A 20,310-nucleotide genomic window follows, 5' to 3' on the forward strand; every position below is an offset into this window, starting at 1 on the left:
TTTTATGATTTATTTTCCTAGCGATAGGTAAGTGCCGATGTCGGCTCGTAAAAAAACGATAAAATAAATTAAATTCGGTTTGCGTCCATATTTAAAAATTCTACAGGTATGGCAAAAGCAAACATGGTGTGGACTGCTTACATATTGGGTAAGTAAAAAAACTCAAATACCTAAACTGTTAAAGTGATATATATTTAATATTTACCTTTTTAATCGATCCATACACTTTTGATTTTAGTGACCTGTTTTTTAATTGCAAACGCTTACCGGTTGCCCGTGGAAGTATACGAAATAAGAAAGACTAGAGATAGAGATCCCAGGGTCGATATACAATACTATGACCCAGATTTAGAGAGAGTCGGTATACCTATTAAACAAAATAAGAGGAATATTGACGAGTTAGCAAACTATATTATCGAGAGTTTGAAGCGTGTTCCACAAAATTACGAAGACAACAGAAGTGTCGAAGAAGATGGTGTGTTTGTAGACGAAACAAGAAGTTTGCCTGTTGTTATAGTTCCTAATGACAGAATAGTTTATCGCAAGTAGGTTCTCTTAAGCCTTTATTAACAAAATCAATCGGAATTAACTTAAATATAAATTTATTTTATTCCATGTCTTATTTTTCCAGAAAACCCAGAGAGGACTACAGGGTCCTTCATAAACTTTTACATTCTGCTCTCCGAACAAATGGTATATTATAAAATATTGTATTAAACATGATTGAAAAGTAAAAACAGATATTGTTATAGTTTTAAAGAAAAAATATTTATCTAAAAATTAATTAAATCAGCTATTCATATATTTTATATGTATATTGACATCTTTAGTTTGCCAAATGTATTTATGATAAGAAAAGTATTCTTAGGAGGGTGGTCAATGAAGTATATACTGAGAGAAAAAATGAAATGGCAGTAGAAACAACAGTCTTGTATAATACAACTGGCTATAATATTCAACACTAAATATAATTTCAGATGCTGAAGACAGAACGGCAGCACCACGACATCGTGGTACTTATGATAAAGACGACTACTAAATAACAATACTAACAATATTACGACTAGAATGAAACTGTCTTATGGTTCATGCATAAAACTGTATTAATGGACCAGTATTTAGGAAAATAGCTTAATAAAAATTCAGTAATGATATCTGATTTCTATTCAAAAGTATTTGTTATTTATTAGCATATACGTATATATCATTAATGTACATATGTATATCATACATACTCATATATTTTTTCATTATAAAAGTATTGAAAGCAAAATCTCTTCCAAGTCAAACTGTAAGCTGATGTCTTAACAAGAAATAAGCTCAGAACATGTCACGACTTATTCGACAAAATTCAATATGAAACCAATAGTCAGCGACACGAGCTCCGCACAAAGCCAGGTGACAAATACCGGGAACAACAATCCCGGGCAATCCCGGTATCGCTGTGGTGCTTATTCAATTAGAGGAATTGTATCCCGTATTTACTTAATGCTTATATATACAAATAATAAAATATATATATTTTTACGAATTACGAAAATAATTTTAAATTCTGTTCGTATAATATTTTTTTTTATATATATTGTCAGTGTTGCCGACTATTATGTATTTAGAAATTTATTACAACAATTTAATATAAGATTTAATTATGTGTTAAAATTTTCACATCGAGCCCTAACTATATTTTCTTAATTTTTGTGTGTTGGTACATAAAATAATAAAATTATTTGTCAAGAACTTTGAGTGTAACGCGTTCATAAAAAATATGAACTATCTCACTATTGACACTACGATGCTTACTTGTTTTAGAAATCAAGGAAGAGATATAGAAATAAAAATTTTGACCGCTTTAAATATTCTTTTCTAATTGACACGTGTTAATGACATTAAATGTGAATCATAGATTATAGGTTTATCAACTATAGACTAATAATTGTTGTTGTACCAACATAAACATAAAAAAAGCGTTCAAGCTATAAGGATAGTGCCTTCAAATGCCATACTATAAATAAATAATTTTCCCAAAATCATCCTATCTTAGTACATGTAAATGTACCTAGACATGTAACAATAACTTTTAACTAAGTTAACTTTTAAATGGAAGTCAAAAGAAGACATTGTTAAGTATATTTTTAACGTAAATTATATTCCTTAAAACTAATTAGATCTAGAAGTCTTGTAAATACTTTAAAGGTAAATATAAACTTAGAAACACGAATTGATGAAGTATAAAGAATTTAATCAGTATTCATAGAGAGCTTCAGTTCATTTAAACTTTATTAAAATGTCCAATCTAATCCATGATATTTAATACCCTATGCTAATCAAAAGCGGACTGTAAAATCAATGACAGCGGGTTCGCTCAGTTCGTTAGCCGGCTAATGAAATCGGATCCCGTACGTGACCGGCGGTCCGTATTGTCTCTTTGTTTCCTTTCTATTGCTTTTGTGTTGAGACAGACGAATTGAATGAAACCAATGCCAGCTAATATTAGTAAAAATGTTTTATTTACCGCTCGTGAAAAGCTTACTTTATAAGTTTGTTGCTTTGAAGGTATTAAGTTAGTTTTATTACGTCTGCAGTCGGTTTAGTGTTTATTACGAAGCGGTATTCGTTTTTTTACACATCCATGAACATAAATTGAATTTGTTGCTGTACTTTTTAATATTGAAATATTGCTTATGTTATTTTTATCAGTAACTTCGTCCTAAAAACATAGCATGAAATGAATATCAATGAAGTTTTAATATATCTATATCTACTTTCATAATAATTTTCGACCAAAAACATTCTAAATTTTCATCGTTAAATTAAATTTTGCAAACTTCGTAATAAATGAAATCGACGATGCATTATGAATATAGTATTTGAAAACCGAACTACAAACTGAGTTTAGTAAAATACCAGCCATAACATTCATAACTCAATTTTGAATTACGTATAGTTTTAATGAGAAATTTATCTCGCTAAAACAGAATGTAACTAGACGGTGGATAGTCAATTTAAAAGATATTTTTATATACGATTTTAGATACACAAATTTAGCATTAGGTAAAGTGAGTTTTGATAAATGGTATGAACATTAAAAGTATGAAATCACATCAGTAGCATTAATAACATATTCAAGGCATATCGGAATAACGTTAATTAATGGCCAGACCATGCGTTTAGAATAGTCCATCCAATTAGTCAATGAAATACGTGTATTTGTAGATTAAGGCGACGTGGATATTCGGTGTAACGAACTATGTTATGATTACCAAACTAACATTGCAAATATGTTTTGTAACATATACATGACATGATTCGGGAAAAAGGATAATGTAAATATTACTTGTGTTGATAGTATTAACATCAAAAATATTAAAGTGGTGTTAAGAAAATACATCGGCATTCAGTATCCTTACCAAAAGTTTCATCGTCAAACTCAGAACGGAGCGTTTTCAGTTTTTCGTTAATTAATGTTGATCGCACGCTGTGTTTGCTAAGATTTATGTAGGAATGAGAAACTAGAAAAGTAATTTTGTTTAACGATGCAAAACTTGTGGTTACAGCACTGAGCGCTGCATTGAACGAAGACTCGTTCAGAAGCGCTATGCAGCAGATCAAATCAGTGTTTCGTTGTTACCAGGCGCGCCTCACTAACCTCTTCTGTTAATGATGGGTCTGTCGCGAGTTATAAGCGATTGTTTGTCACGCATTTTATAAATTACATTTCATAGAATCAATGTAAAACTGAAGTTTTTTAAGAACATAATAGTAACACACAAAGGAATGTCTTATAAAACTTAAAATCCTTTCAATGTAACCAAGTTCAATTCGAGTAAGTTAGTTTCACAACCTATATCGTAAGAAATCAAATTAATCCTAAACAAAAAGTTTAGTTTTCAATTCACCAGTTCAACTGAGATAATTTGCCTCTACAAAAATATTGAAAACCAAACAAGAACCATCTGCCTGTGTAAATAGAAGGTAAAATTCTTTAAGTAAGAAGTGAAATTAAAAAAATACTACCGGTTGTTATTTATGTCCAGTTTATCTCAAGGAATTTTGTTACGATAGTTTTATATGATTTCAATTAAACTTGATTTTAATTACAGACCCCTGATGAAAATAATTTCTTGTTATTTTTTTGGTATCAGTTAAACTGTGTTAAAATAATCTTAGAATTTATAATAATATTTTTAACAATGTATAATAATATTTTTAAAATTTTTTAATGTCAGGTTATTCTGACTGTTTTTGGTGTTGCAATTTTCTTTGTACCACAATTCTATTGCATAGATAAGCAAGCTAAGACACTTCAAGCTCGTGCTATCAGTAGTTTGATGTACCAACAAAGACAATTAAAATGTAAGTGCTTTTGAGACCGACGACGTCTTATATTAGATTTTAATTTTGTCCTTATCCTCGTCTAGGTAATAATGTGGGCAATAAATTCTTAATTACTGTTCAAAATTTATAAATTATAACATTTACTTAAGTTTATTATCAGTTTCAGTTATTCTTTTAAAATAATTTACCAATTCAAAGAGCCAAAATTTGTATTTAAAAGTGCAATCAACGAAATATCCCAATTAAAGTGTCATATAAAATAGCAATTACTACTTACCTGAAAACGAGACAGTCGTGAATAATGACCCATAGTTCCGTAAAATGTCCCATCATTCTCTTAAAATGGCCCCAATTTTCTCTATACTGCCTACGAGCACGCATGACTAATGCGAAAAGAATAAAAATGAACCTTAATTCTGTAGTGCAGCGGTCGAAAGTTGATTGCAGCAATTGGAAATTAGAAAAAAAATTGCCAAGTAGTGTTCGCAAATCACACCCAGCGGGTGTCAGGGTGGGTTATCAATCTTAAACGGGATGAAACCCGTTTTACCGTTTATTTATGTCTGGCCGATAGTTTTTCGAAAATGAAAAAGATAAGGGAAAGCCCCTATCATGTTATCAATTTCATTGATGTGATTGCTTAAAGTTGTAAATAATGAATCAATGGGAACGTTCCATTTCCCAATAGTACTTTTTCAAAGTACGACTCAGATATACATGAAATAAAACTAAACTGGCAAATAAAAGTTTTCAAAATTCACATTCATTTCCGAGTCATGTTTCGATAATTTTGAAGTAACCATGATCACTAAGATAATTTTATCTTTTATATTTCAATTTATAATAACGTAAGATTAATTTTAATATATAATTTTATTTAAACGTGCGTTAATTATTTTAATAATAATTTATATTGGATGATAATTACTTTATTATTATTGATTCCAAAACCAAGTTTGGACATTTTTTTACTATATATGATAGTGTATTAATTCATAACCTCCATAGAATTTAAGGAAGTTTCGTTTCATATTGTAACAAAATTGCGTAGACTAATGTCCTGACTCTAAGTAGCGATTGGAACTTGAAAAAGAAAAGATTTTCATCAAATGATGCACATTTCCGTAAATCTATCTTATCAAGGATTCCGAATTTGAGATCCAGTATGAAGGGTTTCGCTGCTTCCTCGTTCCAATAAATGACATTCGTTTAGAACTTATATTATTATACCTACATTTGAACTATACATATTACTAAGAAATCAAAAATTATATTTTGAGTTACCCAAAACTGTGGTGTGATTATAGCAAGACTATAAATAAAATTTTGGTTTTGTCAGAACTATTAGTTTAAAAAGTATAGAACATTTCAGTTACTTGAGAAATAAATTGAAGTCAAAGAGCTTTTCAATCAAGGGTGAAACTGTGTGAATACACCAAAGTCAAATGGCTTGGAAGCCTAACGTTTTATAAGCGAGCGCAGTGGCGAGTTCAGTCATTTGGAAAACCACTTGCTTCGAGTGCATGCCCAAATAAATATTCTCTGTACTTGTTCGGCTTCCACGTGCCACTTTTTGGGATCAAAGTAAATGTAACATATTTCCAGTCTCTCATCTTCGATGAATGGTTTCTTGTGCATGTTGCATTATTTGTTGGCAATGCCAATCTAAAGACGCCATAAAATTGTGTCCGCAATTTCCATTATCAATGATTTTGATATAAGCAACTATATAAGCTATCTAGTATTTTAAAGTTTATACTTTGAGATTTTTATTTTAAAAATATTTAAAATTTTAACATTTATTGTAGAAATTTCCCTTTTTTTATTATTTATCAATATGATAAAAAATAAGGTATGGAAACAAATTAATAAAATTGTTAAGTCCCTTTAGTCTATTTTTTAATCAATAAAACATTCAACACTACACCAATAATTGACTTTTGATATAAAAATCAGGAATACCTCTGGAATTTGCCTTTTTGAAATCAAAAAGGCTCATTGTTGAAACAAATTTGGGATTTTATTCAAATCTTTATTAGTATAAATCATTTCTACTCATAAACTTATCATCCGGACCTGTCTTTACGAGAATTCCATCAATCATGAACTGGTTTGGTTGCAACAAATTCAACCAAACCAGTACTGAATTGTCATTAAATCTTTTATTCAACCAACTCTTGCCTCACAAACCAGAACTAGAAATCAGACAATGACCGTTGAAAATCCGCGATTAATAAATTTGAGTACAAATTCAAATTAATTCCTCCATTTTGAATCGATTTAACGTTCACGGAAGACCGTGCTTTAACAGTTAAATCCCCCTGTACACCATTAACCAAATATTCCCTTATCCTTATACAGAATTTTAAATCTTAATGAAACGTTGCTACGGTCTATTTTACATACACATAATATAAAACAACATTATTCTCTACAACTTTACAATGCTAATGGTTTAGCTATAAATCTCTTTGGAAATAAATAGAAAACAAAAGCCTTCAAATTGTAGTTTTCGGTGCCATATTTAATGAGCAAAATTGCATCTTTATCTGAATGGGAAGAACAAGATACCCAAAAAGGGCTTATTAAAATTTTATTTGCTATCCAAAGATTTCCTGATGCCCTTTTTTTAAAGAACCTTTCTAAGATCATTATATTGTCTGCTTATCCATATTTCCTGTTTTATTCTATCTTTTTAGAAAAAAGTGGGCGTATCCGTTATTGAAATTAAAACCAAATATTTAAATCACCAACTTATGACAAATTTAAACTTTTTATAAAAATAAATCTAAAACTTTCATGTAAGGGAAATAAAGCCTGTGTGAATTTTCCGATTACTACCAATTTTTTTTTAAAAAGGTCAGGTCTAAAGTCGACTTGTTAATATTTAATTAATTGATTGAAATATTTTTCCTTTTTTCTATGCGTCTTATATGATTTTTAACGTGTGTGGATATATCATTTACTAGACTTTGTCTGCATCTTGGTTCATGTGAACGAGTGGCTACAAATAGCAGATTTTTGCTTCCCAATAGCACTACAACTAATGATCGGTCGCCAGCAAAAATTTTATCTCATTGCCTTCCATATGACTCTCTCGGATCAAAGTAATTGAGTAAGAAGGGGTAAGGTAACAAAAAAACTTGCTCTTCCTGTGGGGAAGCAGTTGGAACTGCTAAATATTTGCTGGAGGGATGTAAATTACTCTTGTATAGCGGTCCATACTCGCGTTGTCACTATAGGTTTGTACTTTTTACCGGTATCTATATTTAGTTCCGCCTGATAAATACCAGAAAAAAATGCAATTTTACTTCTCAGTTTTACCTGATTTTCATCACAGCCTGTTGAAAAAACTATAGTGTTTGGTAAAATCAGATCTTTTTAATATTTGTGAGTTAGTTAAAGTTAAAATAATAATGATTATAAATATCTTTTTATATAAAAGAAAGTTGCGTTAGTTACACTATTCAAACCTCAAGTTCGGCCTTACGGGTTATTCTGAAAATTGGTGGGGATATAGTTTAGAACCAGGTAAAGGACATAGAATACTTTTCATAACATCGGAAAAAAAAATACAAAATCTTATTTACTGACTTAAGGAGGAACAGAGTTCGACCGGTCAGCTGATTTTGAAAGTAAAGCAGACGAAGTCGCGGACAAAAACTAGTTCATTATATATTTATCATGTACAATACTCACTTTTTAAAGATAAATAGACTTTGATGAGTAAAAAATAATCGTATCAATTTGACAAACGCAATAAATTTTCGTGTTTAAAATTATTTTATAAAATAAACATATATAAACACTTGTTTAATGATGGAAAGATTGTTAAAAACAGTGGTGGCCTTATTGAGATGTAATTATTTTGAGGACTCACATTAGTACGTAAGAACGGAGTAATCGTGGTCACTTGCTTTGTTTACAAGATTGCCAAATTCTATTGAAATGAACTATAATATTAGTCTGATATCCGAGATACATTGCTTTAAAACGTCATTAAAGTATGTTTGTTTTCATTTCACAGCAATTTTTTTTATGAAAAAAGTTGTTTTTTCTTAAATGAATAACAAATATCCACACTTTCCTTGCTCTCTCTTGCTTTTATAAAATAAGTTATAAGATTATTATTAATGTAACGTGTTTCGATTTATTATGTCTTCATATTCTAACTAAATATATACTTCAAAATCGCTGCTTTCAATTATATTTCTAAAATAATTTAAGAAAAATAATACAAACATTTTTTAATATTGGATCTAGTAAAACCATATTGAAACCTTTTTGTAAGAATAAAAATTATATAACAAAAATTATTACACTAATACATGCAGTTTTATTTGTCTAAAAAGCATCTGGAACCGTGGAGCTAGTAAAATATATGAAGAGAAAAGGAATACAGCCATATTGCTTAGTATTATAAATGAAAGAGTCATTTTATTTTTATCTTTAAATATTTATGAAGAGCTGTCGAGTTTTCTTGTTATCGAATCTGTAATAAACGTATGCATATTCATATTTAATTTGTGAGAAAATAAAAAACACTTTTATAATCCCCTCCTTTGAGGACGAAAAAGCTACTATTATTATCGATGACTATAAAATTTACATTTTACTTAGGATAATGTAACCTTAGCCCATTTGACGTTTAATATTTGAACATCAAACTCTTAGTTAGCAAGTACAGTTTGTAAATAAAAATATTAAACATAAAAGCCACTTGTTTTTTTTTTGGCCAATAATGCTAACAAAAGCAATCTATTTACTGCATATTCGACAAAAAAGCTTTATTCCAAATCTTTTTATCCTGTTTTACATCCAGTCTGGACTAAAACACGGATAACAGACTGTCCAGAAGCTTTACGGATTACGCAAACGAACGAATAACCCTTATTTCGGGGATGGAAAGTGGATAAAGGTACTAAAAGTATTTACAGACATTACTTACAACTTTAACGTAAATTCTTTAGTTAATATCTTTAAACATGATGTACAAAATTTTTAAACAGATACGCTTCATTAAAAATTTAATCAGTGAGTCCATAGAGAGCGGATTGAAACTCGTTCTACCCCGCAGGGACCTATATATCTTAACTAGAAAACAAATTTTGTGGCCTCGAGTTTAAAAATATTATTCATAAAAATATGGTATAGATGTTTAACTATAAAACTATTAAATAAAACCAATATAAAAACTAATTTTGTTATAGTATAATCGTAACTAACTGACTTTTTCCAAAACATTCCAAAAATAAACATAATAAAAATAATGTCTTTTATAATTACGTTTATAATTGCAGAAACTAGTTCAGGTCATAATACGTACCTAATGAGATCTATCCTTATTAAAAAGAGGTTTTATAGGACTAGTAAAAAAAAAAATTCCAAGTTTAATGAGGTGACGAGAAAAAAGCGTCTTCCCTTGAAACATTACTACAGAATAATGAAGTCGTATGAAATAGGGAAACACAATTTGATTTTATTGTATTCTATTCGTATGTATCTAAGAAATAATTACCAGATAGTTGTTTAGAAATCGGATACGTTCCACGAATGTATTCGTGTCATGTTGACGTTAGCATCTTGACCGCCTTTATACACACAATAAGAGCTGCAGGATAAGCGCCAGACTTAGTCTCGGAGCTCATTAACATGTTGCAACACGTGTGGAGTGCTGCGGTAGTTGAGTTGTTGATGAGAGGATTTCAAAACACGTATAGACTTGTAACAACAGACATATATATTTAGACGTTTTTTTAAATCAATTAAATCAAATTAAATTTCTTTACAATCACAATATTATAGCATTATCCTGTTATATGAAAATAACTTTACGTAAAAATATTTGATTATCCTGAAGTGCTATTGATTTTTCACATTGATATTTAAATACTTTTACTATAAGTAAATACCGAAATAAAATATCAAAACATATTTTATCACAAAATCGTTTTATTTCAGTAGCATCTTCACTTCAATGAAAATTTAATTCAATGAAAATTTATGTTTATATAAAAAAGGTAGAGATTTTATTTGATCTATTAAAAATATTAAAAGGATGTAAAGTCAGCGTGACTTTCTATTGACATTTGAAAATATAAATGTAACATTTTAATATTTGAAAAGCTAAACCATTTGATTTTCCAAGCCACAGTGTATTATGACTCTCTTTGTTTCATTATGTCTCAGACAACTCCGGAGATTCAGAACAACCACACGTCTAACTTCATATCCGTTCTATTCTAGTTTCACACAACGTCAGTTTTGGTCTTATATCTTGATGTTTTTGCATAAGAAAATACTTTACTTTTATAACAAAATATTAAAACGCATAGTATTATAATAAATTTTAAAAATTTTATATGTGACGTCTATAAGGTTTCTGAAAATTTATATTCAATACGATAGAGGACTCTCGTGGTTCATTAAAATGTTGCTGCGGTGTGTGAAGTGCGGTCCAGGACTCGCGACTGTGAACTCCAGGCTGGAGTGGGGCTTTGTGACCTGTTACATAATGTTTTGGATGTCGTTAAAATATTTTCAATTATAGTCGAAAATCTAAGATATATTACATTGTATTCGAAAAGGGGAAATGATGATTAACGTTGACATTCATTAAATACGAATTGAACAATGCTTATGATGATTTCACAATTCAATAATTCTGATGTATCTACATACAAAAATGTATGAAACATTTAGCTAAAATTATATTACATGTAATGGACATGGCCTGTAACTGCATTCATCTATCCAGTTGAATATACCAATCTCCAACTTATCTTAAATATAGATACATATACTCAAGCCTGCAGCTTGATTATGTGTAATTTTTAATCAATTTAACCAAAGTTTCATTACCCATTTGATATTTTTTCTTGTATGTACGTAGTTATGCAACTAGACTAACAATAGCCTATGAAACTATTGGAATTAGGAGAAAAACCTCAGACTTATTTTTTTCATTCTCTGTTTTTTTATATAATTTTCAAAGATTCACATTACAAACAACGAAACTCATATATCAAAAGAATAAATTAGACGCAAATGTGCCATAATTAAACGCTAAAGCTAAAGCAATGTTTGCAAATTAAATTTAAACACAAACAATATCTTTCACAGAACATCATTAATATAAATATGGCTTAATAATAACGTTACCAGTTCAAACAAAGACCGACGCATTAAAATTGCGAAATATTAATTAATTTCATGTAGAAATTAATATGTTTGTGCGGCGCAAAAACATCGTTTCAGTAATCTCTTGATTTATTAAAATTATTAATACTCTTATTAATTATTATGTGTATTGAATAACATTTAAATTTGGCGTCAGAATATACAATGACGGGTGACAGTTGGAAAGTTATCAATTTCTCTTTTGTTTGTTAAAAACTCTTAACATTTTATTGAAACGATCTTTCAATTAAGCATAGAATATTTTATACATATAGATTCACAGTATTCTTAAGAATCAACATTAAAAATATTTTATTTAGCTTTATTTCAGGACTATAATTTTTGCATTTTGCTTAAGACAAGAAATGGAATGTCTTGTTATAATCTTAGTATAACCGAGTTTTCGGTAAAGTATCCTAACTATATTGCATGAAGATAAATGTAGGGTGTCTGTAAATTAATTAGGACCCCACCGCAATGACCTGAAGGCGCTTTGCACTAACTTTTGCATCGCCAATGCTGGGCTCCAAAACGAGCGAATATCTTACAGATTTATTTTCATTTCAACTTTTAAAACTTTAATTCCAACTACTCAATTTATGATTTAATTATTAATTATTTGACGATTCATCCACGTAATTGAGCAATAACTCATTTAAAAATGAGCAATGGATCGCGGAGGTCGAGCTAAAGGAGCAATTTAGCTTAAACTGATTAATTTTTCGTTTGTGATAAGCCTAAAGACTTTTACTTAACTTAACTGTTTTTTTTCATATAACTATAAAATATTCTCCAAGTTCATAGCTCGATGTCTACTCTGTCTATATTAACTCTGAACGGCAATGATGGCCGACAATTTGTTACTCGCCCCCTTTACAACGAAATCGCCTGCCCAGAACGTTAATTGACGTCCATTATTTAGAAAATGATGCTCGAACAGCGGCTGTTAACGAAATAAATTGTTCTATGTTACGAAAAAACAACTTTAAAAAAAAATTAATTGCAAGAACTAAGTTATTGTACCGTAAACCTATAATCAAGTATTAAACACTTCGTAAACGAGTAATTTCATAGAGAATATTAGAGCGAAATAAAAATCTTAACAGATACACCCCACAAACATTTCCAAACAAATACAATTTACACTCGCAAAGAATTTTAATAAAACCTCAGGAGTATCATAAAAACAAGGTGAACGAAATTTATTCATTCAAAGACATAATTCGGGTATATTTTAATAAAAATGAAACTCGTGACCGAATTCGGAATCTAAATTTTTAACAACATGCCTTATTCCATCCGACGTTTTTTACGGTCCTTGTTTTTTATATTACTTTATTGACTCTCGGAATAGGGTTATTTAAACCGTTCAATGAATTCGAAAATAATATATGAGATAAAGATTTTGTAAATTATCTTTAACTATCGAACATGGCGATGAAATATCTCGTTTTATTCAAAAGCATATTAATTTCATGGCAGTTTCAAATTCATCCGAGAATATGTTTGAATCAGCATCGGAAATTTTATTGAGATTGATGTGGATATTACGCTTCTGAACTATAAAAAGCATTTTATACATATTATATCTGTATAAGCTTAAAAATTCAGACGACTGCAATGTCGACTGCGACCGCTTCCGTTATAATAAACCTTCAAACATAAACTGCGGTCCGTAATAAATATAAATTACAGGACATTAAATTTGATATAAATTTACTTTATTGCCGCATTGCTTGTTATCCGCCGTTTTGTTAGAGCTGACAAATTACGCCTTGTTTTATGTACATATAAGTAGGAAACAATTGATAATTTTCATGTATCCACATTTAATTACATAAATCTTCTATATTTTCTTTATTTTTATTACTTCTAAGCAGTCAAGTAATGCGTCGACTAGTGTTGAAGTTACGCTAAAAGTTGGCGATGTGAAAAATTAAAAGTTACAAGCTACATTACAGAGGTAGATTAAAAGTGGTCTTACAAAAACCACTATTTCACCATTTAAAAATCATCACTACGAATAAACAAAATGCATTTTGTAATTTGTTTATTAATATTATTACTTCGCTTTAAATAAAACTCCGTATTTCTTTTTTCGAATTAAAAATAACTAATTAATTGAACTCAATGAATCGTAAGTAATTTAATTAATTTAAAGAAACTCATAACGACTTACGATATATAAATTGCAATATCCCGAACACAGCCGCTTTTAGAACAGAAATGTTGCCGTCATTTGCGATTGTTGACGAACTGACATTCCCAGACTAGAAATCCAAATCTCAACAATTTTTATAAATATTTTGCGGTATTAAAATGAGCACGAAACGTTACAAATTCTGAATATGATAAAATAACAAAATCAGTGTCACCTATAAATAGCACAAAGGGATACTAAATGATAGTAGTATTGCGGAAGTCAAAACCAGTCATGTGTAGTGTAAAACCAAAAATTTTTGTCTTCCGTTGTTTGAAATTTATTCAATTGTGATTAAAAAGGTTTTCATTTCCATTAAAAATTAAGTGTATCAAAGCTTTGAAGTTTGAAGTAATGAACTGTAACATTATAAAGGAATATATTTATTGAGCCCCGTTATAACATTTAATAATCCATGTTTATCAAACAAATATTCATTGATTTTCGTCATAAATTTATTTAATTAATAAGATCTATGGATTCCGAGAAGAAGAAAAATTTATTTGAATGCAAATCCTAAGGAATATTCAGAAATTTAATTTATTTTTAAATATAAGCTGTCGAGGACGAAGAAACATTGTCAACATTTAAATGTGTTGTCTATTAAATTTGGGAATATCTTAAACTACCAACCCTGTATTAAAATGATACTTTTATTGCCTAACCCATATTTTTCTTTCATAACAAAATTGAATAAAGCTGAGAAACTAAGCCACATTTCGCTCACTTTACGAAAAATATTAGAAGAGAGCAGATTTACCGTTCTAACATTGCTTAGCTTATATAAGAGGATTATTCAAAACTTGCGAACTCATCTCCGTCTTAATAAAGTTCACAGTGAAGTACGTTTAATGAAATATAATGTTTTTGATGTAAAGCATTTCTAATTATTTTGTTTTTAAATAAAACAACTAACCGTTAAATTATATATTCAGGAAACTATTCAAAGGGGTCGAGGCGGAAACTGGTTCTTAAATACGAACCAAACCCATTTCGAGTCCCCACAAAGATGTCGAGGAACGTTTTCTCTTCGATGAAAGCCTCTTTAGCAACTTTAATGTGAATATTATACAGTTGCCACTTTTCTTTACACCACAGCCTCCTCTTTTTGTATATTTTCCCCGGAATATAAATAAGTAACAAGGTCGTTTATTGTTACGAAACAAAAGGTATATTAATCATAACTTAGAATATTATTACCCAGCGAGTTTTTGCTGTTGTTGCATGACTCATTTAATTACATTGTTTTTTTGTGGATCTTTTATTAACTGTTCTCATTAGGACACTTAACTTAGAGGTCTACAAGTCATTGTCACATTAAAGGGGTCATAAAATATGAAAAACTGCAAACGTTGGCCAGTTAGAAAACTGTATAAAATGGATATTTGCCAATATGGAAAGGCCATAATTTCATAAAGACATTCGGTTAAAAGTTTTAAAATTTATTACAAACTAGCTGAACCTTCAGATTCAAGGTTCATGTAATTTTTTTATTTCTGATAAAAAAATTGCCTTTTCTAGGATTACTATATTATTTTTATAGCGAATAAGACACGACAATATTGACATTTAGTTGAATAGTTTATTATGAGAATACAAAAAAAAAATCATCATATTTTACTAAAATAATTATGTAATCTTTATTTCCAATTTTTCAAACCTAACTTTTACTAAAATATTTTTAAATAAAATGGATTAAGATTTTCTTACTTCCTATCGGAATTAATGAGTGTATTATTTAGTGTTTAATAATTATTTATCAGCATTTATTCCGACAGAAAGTAAGAAAATATCCAATGTTTCATATGAAATAAGGCTTTCCTAATTTTTACTACATCGAATGAGAAATTAAAATATACAAAAATATTAATGCAAATAAAGATACCAATATGGTATATTGCTTTATATATTTCATTGTTTAAATTCCGTTCGCAATGATTCACTCTCATTTGACTAACAGCAATAGATTAAACTTCTAAATAGAGAGAATAATAATTATTGGAAATAAATATTTTGTTTGAAGATCTTATTCCAAACAACTGAATAATGAGCTTAAAATAAGGGTGATATGACCCGTACTTTAAGTTCCTTAATAAGTCTATTTATTTAAAAATAATAGATAAAAGACAATTTTGTTCAAATAGAGTTTTTTTGTTTTCCAATTTCCAAAATTCAATAAAGCCCAAAAAAAAATTTAAATTAAATATACAGTTTGACAAAAAAATTATTCCAAGAAACGAAATCCAAGACTTGGTTTTAATAAAATAAATTAATTTTATTCTAATTTGCCCATTCCCCGTGGTTTCTGTGTAAACATTTGTTCTGTTAATTGAAAAATTATCTCGAGGACACTGGCTTTGTGTCGTGACAGCTGAAAATTGTATTTATTTTATCTTCAGCTATCTAACAGTTATCCTTTTTATTAAATCAGACCTAAATTAACACTTTAGTTCCATATTAAATAAAACTTGTATGTTTTTTTAGATTCACTTCACGTATTTTATTATTGTACTTTTTCTATTGCTTTACAATAACCTAAATAACTGGCAGGCCAGACGAAAGACGTAACCATAATTTTATTTAAACTTGTTCTTGCGATCCTCAGATGTCTTAATAGTTTTTTTCCAATGCCATTTTAATATTATCATCGTTAATAAAAATCATGTCCTAAGTTAAATCTTCTGAATGCATCTGACATTATAAATCAAATAAGTCTAAAAAGATATCATCAAACCAGAAACAGATACATAAATTACTCAAAAATCAATGATTGATTTTGAATATCACACTCTCTCTCTCTCTCTCTATCCTAATTGAATTTCATACTGTTGTTCAAATTAGGATCAGGATTGAATATTTTTCAACCTATCATATAAATTATTCATACTTATTTAAGATATACATTGTTCTAGAGCCTTAATGAGCCACACAGACTCCAATTCTACATACATATTTATAAACACAGAGTAGAGCAAATCGAGCGTTCTCTCAAACGTTTAAATTAACCCCCGAATTTTGAGATAGGGATATTTACATTTCATTTCCTCAACTTTAACTATATTTTTTTAATAAATGACATTAGTTCAAACTTATTTAAATGTTAATAAACCCTCGGTGTCATAATTTCCTTAGGAAATCTTATAAAACTTGTTTTAAAAATTTTTAAGGAATAAATTTGATATTATTGATTTTAGAGAATTTATCACATACAAACATCAAAACAGTTCTTATCGTGTCGTAATCGTATCGTAGTGTTGAAACGAAACCTCGTTAACATACCTTAAATTAAGGCTATGTAATGAGGTGTAAAATAACTTTGTTTAGTCAACTTAAGTAAACTAGCTACTTCCTTAATTTTGTTTTTGTAAGGTTAGACCATTTATTTCACATAGTTTTTTAATTAAAAACGTCAGATTTATTACAAATCAGACAGAGTTTTGAACTTTTCTGAGACACCAAGGCTCGTCACAAGAAATTACTTTGAAAATAACAAATTCGATCTTCGCTTTGATGATGTCTGGAACTACAAACAAACACCTAAACAAGTGAAGTTTCTCGAACAAAACAAGCGTCAGCGAAACTGTCAAACTGTACTCTGATGTTTCACAATACCTTACAAAGAAAACAGAAGTCTATAATATATTAGATTAAAGTTTAAATTTCCTCGCAAGTGTAGTATAAACTTCAATATTTCATAGAGATGTCTTATGGCAGTTGCTAGAAGGGTTTGTGATAGCATCGAGTTGTGATGGACTCGGAACATGATAGTTTGAAAGATCGTTGCAATAAAAACTACATTTCCACCATACTTTAGAAACAGTAATAATAATAATAACTAGAAATCCAATAACAAAATGAATTTTATATTTTCCAATTCTTCATTTCTTAGTACTTGAAGCTCTTTGTTAATGATTTCAATTCACTATTCAATTCTTTAGCTATTTATTAAAAGCCAACAACGAAATTAGGTTATTAGTTTAATTAAAGTAACATTTTTATCCATTTTGGATTTACACTACTAAAATTTTTATCGCCACCAGTTTAGTCATAGTCTATATGTGTGCAAAGTAAAGCTTGAAAATTCTTATATGAGTTCCTGTCATCCACCTATGATCATATTTTCTATGAAAAGTTCCTAAATTACTTTGTTGACATTGTAGTATTTATACATTTAACTCGTAACAAGTAATAATTCGTTAAGTATTTTCTTAAGTTACAAGACGGTACAACATAAAACAACATTCGTTTCTGAACAAAGCAACTCTCCCGTGATTTATTCCTAGCGCATTCACAGACAAGGGTTCTGAGAAGTCAGTGCTGTTTTATTTTTATTGAGATCTTAAAAATGACCCGCCCAGTTTTAGGAGGTTAGGTGGAGAACTTGAGAATGAAAAAAAATCTACTTTTAATATTAAGGTGTCATCGAGTTGTAAGAAATTACCTGTAGGTTAATCTACGCTTTTGTAGCGATGAACTTGGTACAATATTATTAATTTTGCTTCATTTACTAAGATACTTTTCTTCTTTAAGTCTATTTTTACTCGAATTCTGATGTATCGTATTTTGCATCACTATTGTAAGTTTTAATTCTTATGAATGTTTATATAAAATAAAATATTCATTTCATTACCAACGCCTATAAAACTTAATAATAACATCAACGTAGGTCATAATAGTATATGAAGATAATAATTATGACATAAAGTGCGAGACATGAAGCAAAGAAAATATGTTAATAAAGCACTGAAGCACGTCTTATGTGGCGATAAAAAGACATAAAACTCCTAAAAGCAAGCGTATGCACAACCATTTTCACTTTTCAACCAGGAAATATAATTTTTCTTATATGCATAAAAGCTTCGTCTCTGTTATCACTGCTGTGATGTTGTACGTAATATTATGATTTTGGCAATTAGCACTTCTATGTAACAAAATATAATAGGTCTGTAGAATATATTCACTCATTAATTCATATATTCTGTAAGTAGTTCAATAGAATAATGTTTACTTTATAATTATTTCCTTTGACTCAGCCATATATATTATATATATAAATACGTTAGACAAAAACAATAATATTTGAATATAAACTCCAGCTATAGCCTCGAGGAGACACGCAAACAAACTAACCAGTTTGTATTTCCACTTAAAATAGAACAAGAAAATTGTGATATTTCTCAAGAAAACGTGCTCTTTGTTCAGTAGCAAAAAAAATGTTAGCAAGGAAGCGTATAGCAAGCAATTTCTTTGATAATACACAAGTCCTCTTTGTTTGAAACAAACTTACAATTACTTATAATGGTCCCGTTATCATCGTATATCACTTCAAAAAACAGTTTCTCTTCGAATTACATCCAATTATTATAACACATTATTGTTAATAGTAATGAAATTCATTATTACAATTATATAGCACATTATTTAAAACTACGACATTGCATTGCAACAAATGTAAGACGCGTAAATTATCAACTAAATGGAAGTTAAATCAACACATCGGCTTATCTCCGTCCACAGCATCGGAATACAAGTTTCGAAGTTATAATTCGCTCGTAAATCCTTTAGAACATTAAATTTATAAGTTAGGAGAGTCGGAAAGATAAGCGCTGCATTTGTGATGAACATGAATGAGAACCGACGACGTGTACAGAATGTGTTTATGTCAAGTAAAATGAGTTTTTTTATGTAATTAAATTATATCATCATTACACGACGTGTATCAACTAATGGAATCATACACACTGATAATAGCGTTCCGTTCTGGTAAGAGTAATTTTTATTATGATATTTATTCTTGCTTTTTTATTAACAGCTTACAAGTGAATGAAAGTGGCTTATTTATACGAAAGAACGAATTTGAAAATCTTTTGGATTGACCTAGATTGGTTGCAATAAGATATTTGATTGTTAATGTTATAATAGAAAGGTTATTTCAATGTAAAATTATCATAACCGTCAGCTAAAGACTGTGGAGTAGAAAAAACTTCATCATTCTGCATAACACCATCCTAGTCTTACAAACTCTCCCCTACCTGATCTAGAATAGGTATAAATATAATTATATTTAGGCCCACGAGATTGTGTGTGTTATTTCTACTTCACACGTCCTTTTAAGATATCCCTTTATGCAACATCGAAGTTTTAAAGCTTTCCTTATTCAATGAAGCATTCTTTGTATTTTTTGACATAATTTTTATTACAGTCTCAATCTAAAGTATAAAGTCTTAGTCTAAATATAGCATTGCGTAACTTAATGTTATAAAAATTTTAAAGTGTCAATGCAAAAATTCACCATATCTTTTACACGGGTGAAGCCGGAAATGTATGTATAGTACTCACACAAGGTTCACGTTGAATAGCAGCAAATTTTCTAAACTAAATGTCAACGAGAACTCTCGTAGCCAGCAGCATTAAAACATAATATTAGAACATTTTTAAACATGTTTGAGTAGCTCGGATTTGAAGGGAGAAAAACAAAATTGTCAAATATACCTAATATTTTTATGAGACATAAAAATTCGTGGAAGTTTAAAAAAATACCTCAAATTTCAATATTTTATGTGTCAATTTCACGTCAAATTTAACCTAAAGAGGTT

At 29.3% G+C, this 20,310-nt stretch overlaps 1 protein-coding gene across 1 annotated transcript; it reads left to right on the top strand.

Annotated features, from left to right (window-relative positions):
- Window positions 1-1,659, top strand: LOC116776976 (uncharacterized). The gene is made up of 4 exons (XM_032670302.2): window positions 1-148; window positions 239-545; window positions 632-693; window positions 978-1,659. The coding sequence occupies exons 1-4, from the start codon at window positions 109-111 to the stop codon at window positions 1,037-1,039; spliced, it is 471 nt and encodes a 156-aa protein (XP_032526193.1). The 5' UTR covers window positions 1-108; the 3' UTR covers window positions 1,040-1,659.
- Window positions 1,660-20,310: the final 18,651 nt, after the last annotated feature.

Source organism: Danaus plexippus, chromosome 8, assembly GCF_018135715.1.
Source record: "Danaus plexippus chromosome 8, MEX_DaPlex, whole genome shotgun sequence".
NCBI classification, from domain to species: Eukaryota; Metazoa; Arthropoda; class Insecta; order Lepidoptera; family Nymphalidae; genus Danaus; species Danaus plexippus.